The sequence below is a fragment of the Stegostoma tigrinum genome, chromosome 9 (assembly GCF_030684315.1).
Source record: "Stegostoma tigrinum isolate sSteTig4 chromosome 9, sSteTig4.hap1, whole genome shotgun sequence".
NCBI classification, from domain to species: domain Eukaryota; kingdom Metazoa; phylum Chordata; class Chondrichthyes; order Orectolobiformes; family Stegostomatidae; genus Stegostoma; species Stegostoma tigrinum.
This window is the reverse complement of record NC_081362.1, coordinates 95,610,236-95,616,754: the sequence shown is the minus strand read 5'-3', so window position 1 is coordinate 95,616,754 and position 6,519 is coordinate 95,610,236. Positions and strand designations below refer to the sequence as shown.

The 6,519-nt window shown below is 45.0% G+C and overlaps 1 protein-coding gene across 1 annotated transcript in view; it reads right to left on the bottom strand.

Annotated features, from left to right (window-relative positions):
• Positions 1 to 1,453: 1,453 nt before the first annotated feature.
• Positions 1,454 to 6,519, bottom strand: part of LOC132210045 (guanylate-binding protein 3-like) — a 28,742-nt gene continuing 23,676 nt past the window's right edge. Inside the window, exons 6-9 of the mRNA XM_059648858.1 lie at positions 5,794 to 5,993; positions 3,728 to 3,830; positions 1,973 to 2,096; positions 1,454 to 1,526 (exon numbers count right to left, since the gene is read on the bottom strand). Coding sequence (XP_059504841.1) covers positions 1,454 to 1,526; positions 1,973 to 2,096; positions 3,728 to 3,830; positions 5,794 to 5,993 — 500 coding nt within the window. The remainder of the gene's footprint in view (positions 1,527 to 1,972; positions 2,097 to 3,727; positions 3,831 to 5,793; positions 5,994 to 6,519) is intronic.

Below are 6,519 nucleotides of genomic sequence, written 5' to 3'. Positions count from 1 at the left end.
CATCCTGTTGACTGAGAACACATGATATACCGGGAATATTGTTGAGCAATATTTGTGTATGTAGCACATCTACTGGAATTAATTAGAAGATAGAACATAAAACAGTAAAGGACAGTACAGGCCATTCAGCCCACGATGATGTGCCGACTTATTATCCGACTCAGGTCAATCTCACCTGAATACCCTGCATTTTACTCCCCTCCATGTGCCTATCCAAGAGTCGCTTTAAAGTCTCTCAAATATCTGACTCCACTACCACTGCCAGCAGCGCATTCCACACGCTCACCACTCTGTGTGAAGACGAGGTTGCTAAACCAAAACAATCCTGTTAAATATTTCAGAGCAGATTGTTCAAACTTTATTTCCTTCCTTTCTTTCTTGTAACAGAGACAGAGAGCCAAGTCAGGTCTGTTGCTGCAAAGAAACGATTAAATATTTATGGGCCATCTACAATCTGACCCCACGACCAAAGACATTTTTCCCTCCCCACCCTTATCTGCTTTCCAGAGGGACCACTCTCCCTGCGACTCCCTCATCCGCTCCACACTCCCCTCCAGCCACTCCACCCCTGGCACTTTTCCCTGCAACCGCAGGAAGTGCTGCACCTGCCCCTACACTTCCCCCCTCACCCTGGCCCAGGCCCCAAGAAAACATTCCACATCAAACAAATGTTCACCTGCACATTTGCTCATGTGGTATACTGTATCCGCTGTTCCCGTTGTGGCCTCCTCTCCATCTGGGAAAACAAGTGGAGGCTTGGGGACCGTTTGCAGAACACCTCCGCTCGGTTCGCAATAAACAACTGCACCTCCCAGTCGCAAACCATTTCCACTCCCCCTCCCATTCTTTAGATGACATGTCCATCATGGGCCTCCTGCACTGCCACAATGATGCCACCCGAAGGTTGCAGGAACAGCAACTCATATTCCGCTTGGGAACCCTGCAGCCCAATGGTATCAATGTGGATTTCACAAGCTTTGAAAATCTCCCCTTCCCCCCACTGCATCCCTAAACCAGCCCAGTTCGTCCCCACCCCACTAACCTGTCTGTCTTTTCTCCCACCTATCCACCCCTCCCACCTCACTGACCAACCTGCACCCCCACCTCCTACCTACCAGCCTCATCTCCACCTCCTTGACATCTCCGTCCTCCCTCAACTGACCCAACTCCCCCACCTGCACTCACCTTTACAGGCTCCATCTTCACATCCTTGACCTGTCTGTCTTCTCTCCACCTATATGCTCCTTTACCTTCTTTCCATCATCGCCTCCCCCTCTCTCTATTTATTTTAGACTTTCCTTCCCCTCGCCCATTTCTGAAGAACGGTCTAGATCTGAAACATCAGCTTTCCTGCTCCTCTGATGCTTCCTGGCCTGCTGTGTTCATCCAAGCTCCACACCTTGTTATCTCAGACTCCAGCATTAGCAGTTCCTACTGTCTCTCAATAACAGCATTAGTTGCTGTTAGGCCACTGATATTTCCTCATTAAACAAGCAGATCGGTTTTCAGGCAGAAGATACTGAAGCCTGGGCACAAGCACAAGAAGGTTCAGGAACAGCTCCTGCCCTGCAACTACACCCATTATTAGACTGATGAACAGACTGTCTAGCCTCAAATAATGCTGGCCTTGCAAATATTGATCTCGCCTGGAGCACGCACAGTGCAATGTAACCTGTACCTGTCGGTTCCACATCACAACAAATCAAACAGTTTTAATAATCAGCAACCCACTGTAAAGAACGAACAGTGCACAGGGGGTCAGCGTTTCCCACAGTTTGAGTGAGAGATTCAGCATTGAACTGGGCAGAGATGGTAACCACTGGAGACAGAGGGTGAGAGAGAGTCACTGTTCCACTGAACAAAGTGAATTTTGTGAACTTGCTGTTTGCAACACTCATATTTTGTTTTATTTTTCAGAAATGAAATTTTCATCATGAGTGTCGATGAAACAATCTGTCAAGTGTTTTCTCACCCCAGAACTGTCTTGGAACAAATGATTCCAAACGCTGCATTACTGCCTCCCAGAATCGTGCATTTATACATTATTCGTAAGGTATTAAATTTCCGAATGTTCTTCTCAACGTGAAGAGAGGCCACTGAGCCAAATGAGATAAATTCAACAGTTCAGCTCCAATGATTGGGTTTTACTGAGAGGCGTCATTTTCCTCTCCCTGACTTGGGGAGTTTCCCGATGAAGAGATAAACTCAGGTTATTTTCTTCAGAGAAGAGAAGGGTTAGTGAGGGCCTGATAGAGATGTACAAGATGCTGGCTGTTCATTGAGAAGGTGGATAGGAAACAGCTGGACCCTTTTGGTGAAGGGTCAAAAATTCTGAATTCTGAACACTGAATCCTCAGTCTTTTGCTCTTCGGATTTCCGAAGCCTTTCCCTCTTTACAGAGAGTCTATGGAGAGACACCAGAGTTAGCATTTCTAGTCCAGCGTCTCTTCTTCAGAAATGAAAGTTTCTGGGTGAAGATGGTACTTACGTTAAATGGTGGGGGAGATACAAGTGAAATGGGTAGGTAGAGACCGATCCCTGTCAGCGGGAGATGGAGAGAGAGAGAGAGAGAGAGAGAGAGAGAGAGCGAGAGCTTCAGAATAAGAAAGAAAGGTCCCAAACCAATATGTCAGCTTTCCTGCTCCTCTGCTGCCGGACCTACTGTGTTTCTCCAGCTCCACACTGTTATTCGTTGCATAACCAGAGCCATCTTTAATCTGAGTCAATAGAGTGGTGTATTTCTGTCCAGTGTGACGGGGTTATGAGCTCCAAACAATCCATACAATGAACAGAAGAGTTTGGGGGAACACAGAAATCCATCCTCACAGACCAGACACACACATTCTACGGAATATCAAACCAGCATTGTCAGCTGGAGGCCTGGGCCTCCTTAGAATCACAGAATCGTACAGTCTAGAAGTGGCCTTTAGCTCATTGAGTCTGTAGTGCAAAAAATATACTACTCCCTCAGGAGCCCCACTTTCCTGTATTGGGCTCATAGCCTCAAATATTTTGTCATTTCAAGACCTCATTCAAGCACTTTTTTCGCCTTGTGAAGTTTCCAACTTCAACTCCCCTCCCAGGCAATGCACTCTGGGTGAAAAGACCTTCCTCAAATCTCCTCGAAACCTCCTGTCTTTCACTTTCAAATTATGACCGATTCTGAGTGACCTTTTAATAAAAGCTGCTTGGTATTCAACCTCCCCACGCCCCTCAGCATCTTGTACACCTTGATCAGTTGCCCCCCTCCTTTGCTCTTCCAAAGAAAAGACCCCATTTAAGGAGTGCCCTTCCCAGTAACCCCATCTGGTGCAGGAATTGAACCCATGCTATCGGCATAATATCTCTGTTGCAAACCAGCTGTCCAGCCAACTGAGCTATCCAACCCCTTCAGAGTCAACACCTGGGTCCCTGCACCATCAGACTCTGGGTCAGGCATGTTCATACTAAACTGCAGGCTCCATCCAGCAATGAGAGTCACTGCTGCATATCCCATGAGTGTAACAGCAGATCTCTGTCAGAGTGATGGGCTCCTGGAGGTGAAGATTTCTGTTTGTGTTAATCCAGTTTGTCTCAAGTAGACAATCAGCCAGGAACAATGTAGTACATCGACATGGAACTGAGATTACATTATTAATATCTCTAACCTCTTCATGGGGGCAGAGTGGGAAATGCTCCATGAAATTCTCAGCCAATTGAACGAAAAAAATTTACAGAAAATACTTGCCTTCCATTTCCCTGTAAATATCCATAAGGTTCTGCTCCATCAGACGAATGTTTTCAGGTTCACTCATTCTCTCATCTTGAAATTCTTGAAGAACTTCACTTGTCTAATGAGTGAACAGACAAATATTAACCTGTTTTTAAAAAAAAGCCATGTGTTTTCATTAAAATATTCCTACATTTTGGAAGAAGCTCTGAAATCGTGTCCAATTCACCATGTTCAGCTGTAATACTTCAGACACAATGTATGAAGCACCTAAGAGAAAGGAGCTGGAGGAGACAAACAGTGCAGAAGGATGCCATTCAGCCCATCATGCCTGCTCTGGTTCTTCGAGTGAGCATCATTTCCTGGTGCTAATCTCCTGCTTTTCCCTCAGACCCTCACACTTTGTTTTCGTCTGAACCTTTATCCAGTATCCTCCTCAATGACTCAATTAAACCTGCCTCCATCACACTTCTAGACAGCACATTCCAGTCCCTAACTACTCACTGAGTCACTTGCTTTTCCTCACTTCACCCTTGCTTCTTTTGTAAATCATTTTAAATTGTGCACTTGTATTCTGATTGCATTTACAAACAGAAACAGCTTCTCCCGATCTACTTTAGTCTGTCTGCTCATGATTTTGGAAATCTTCACTAAATCACTCATCTTTCTTCTTCCAAGGAGAACACTCCAAAATCCTTCAACATATTCTCACAACTGATGTTTCTCATCCCTCACATTTCTGGTCACAGCTTGCCAGTTTTTAAAAAATGCCACATTTGCTCTCCTCTCTTCATTCAATTTAATATTGGGTTCCCATCAATGCCCTCGTGGTATTGTTGCTGGTATTATTATTGTTAATTCAGAGACCTGGATAAAATTCTGGGGACCCGGTTTCTCATCCTGCCATGGTGGGTGGTGCAACTTGAATTCAATAAAATATCTGGAATTAAAACTCTAACGATGGCCACGAATCCATTATCGATTGTCGGAAAATCCCACTTGGCTCACTAAAGTCCTTGAAGGAGGGAAACTGCCATCCTCACCTGGTCTGGCCTACATGTGACTCCAGATCCACAGCAATGTGGTTGGCTCTGAACTGCCCTCTGGGCAAATAGCGATGGGCAATAAATGCAGCCTGGCCAGTGACGCTCTCGTCCCATTCATGAAATAGAAGAGAAAAGAAAATGCCTTTCATTGAGCAGGTACCTATCCATGTCTGTTGATGCAGGCTTTCTCTCTCCCTCTGTCCTTGTAAAGTAGTGAAACATTTGCTGACTCCCAATCTGATGGGCCTCTTTCCAAATCTGATGCATTCTGGGATTTCATAGCCAATGCTGCAGTCATATACAAGACCAAAAGATGTAGGAGCACAAGTAGGCCATTCAGCCCATTGAAACTGCACCACCATTCAGCGTGATCCTGGTTATCCTGATCATCCCCAACCTCACTTCCTTGCCTTTTCCACTTTCTCCCCATTATTGTTCCCAATTGCCCTGCTCCACTCACTGTTCCTCCTGCTATGGTTCCCACACATTGAGGTCCGCTGTGGCCCTATTCCTCATGGACAGGAGACCATCCATTTCCTGAAGGTTCAATGAAATGTTGAAGATTTAATAAAAGAGACAACAGCCTTTTCCCATTTCATCTGAGCTGTATGCACTCAGGCTTACAAACATTCCTACAATTATTATTGGGTCACAGAATCAAATAGCATGGAAACAGACCTTTGAGTCCAACCAGGCCATGCTGACCGTAATCCCAAACTACATTAGTCAGACTGACTTGCACCTGATCCATGTCGCTCCAAATCTTTCCCATTCATGTGCTTTTCAAATGTCCTTGAAACGTTCGACCTCTACCTGCATCCATCACCTCATGAGGAAGTTCATTCCACACATCAACCATCCCTTATATCTCAACACTTGCATTGTATTTTTACAAATAACCTTTTCACTTTTTTCAAGCATCTGATCATATGGATTGGGAGGAGAACTTTGATCTTTCATACACTCAAAGTTTTGTCTTTTCTCACTCTTCCTCAAAGTACGCTTCAGAAACATGTCGAGTTCTCCTTTGTTACATACCCATTGAAAGTCAGTCAGTTCTTCAGCAGTTTCCGTTGGGAGAGTGACCAGTTTTTCCATCAGCTCTTCATACAGTTCCTCAGCTTCCTTCACTGCTTTTTCATTCTCTGTATCTGTCAATGACTGAACAACTTGGTCAAGACATGCAAGCTCTCCTCGCCTGAACAGGTCAATGTATGCGGTCAACAGTTGTGCAAACTCTGGAGAAACCAAGGAAACATTGGATTTAGAAATCAGATCTGAAAGCAATATCGTTCAGCCACTGAGAGTGTGAACAATTCAGGCTAAGTGTTGGAAAAACTCAGCAGGTTGAGGTCCTATCCACTGCTAGGGAAACATAAGATTAACATTTTAGATTGATGTCCTTTCTCCAAAACGTGGAAATGGGCCAAACAATGTTAGTGACAGACTCCAGGGGACAGTGAGGGGTATCTGAAGCAGGTGATGAGATTCGGAATGCTGGTGAGAGCCACATAAAGCTCTTTTCATGAAGACGCACTGTGTTAATGCCAAATGCAGGGTAATTAGGGATAAGCGATCAGTACTGACTCATTCGACCAGACCTATCTACCACAAACATTAAAACTGAATAAAGGCCAGGGACATATGAGTATGACAATGGCCATTTCATTTGATCAAAGAACCTGTCGTGGAAAAGCAAACCACCTCAGCCATTCCCCACCAACACTTCCGGCCAATGAGAGGGCCATGAGCTGTCCATCACAA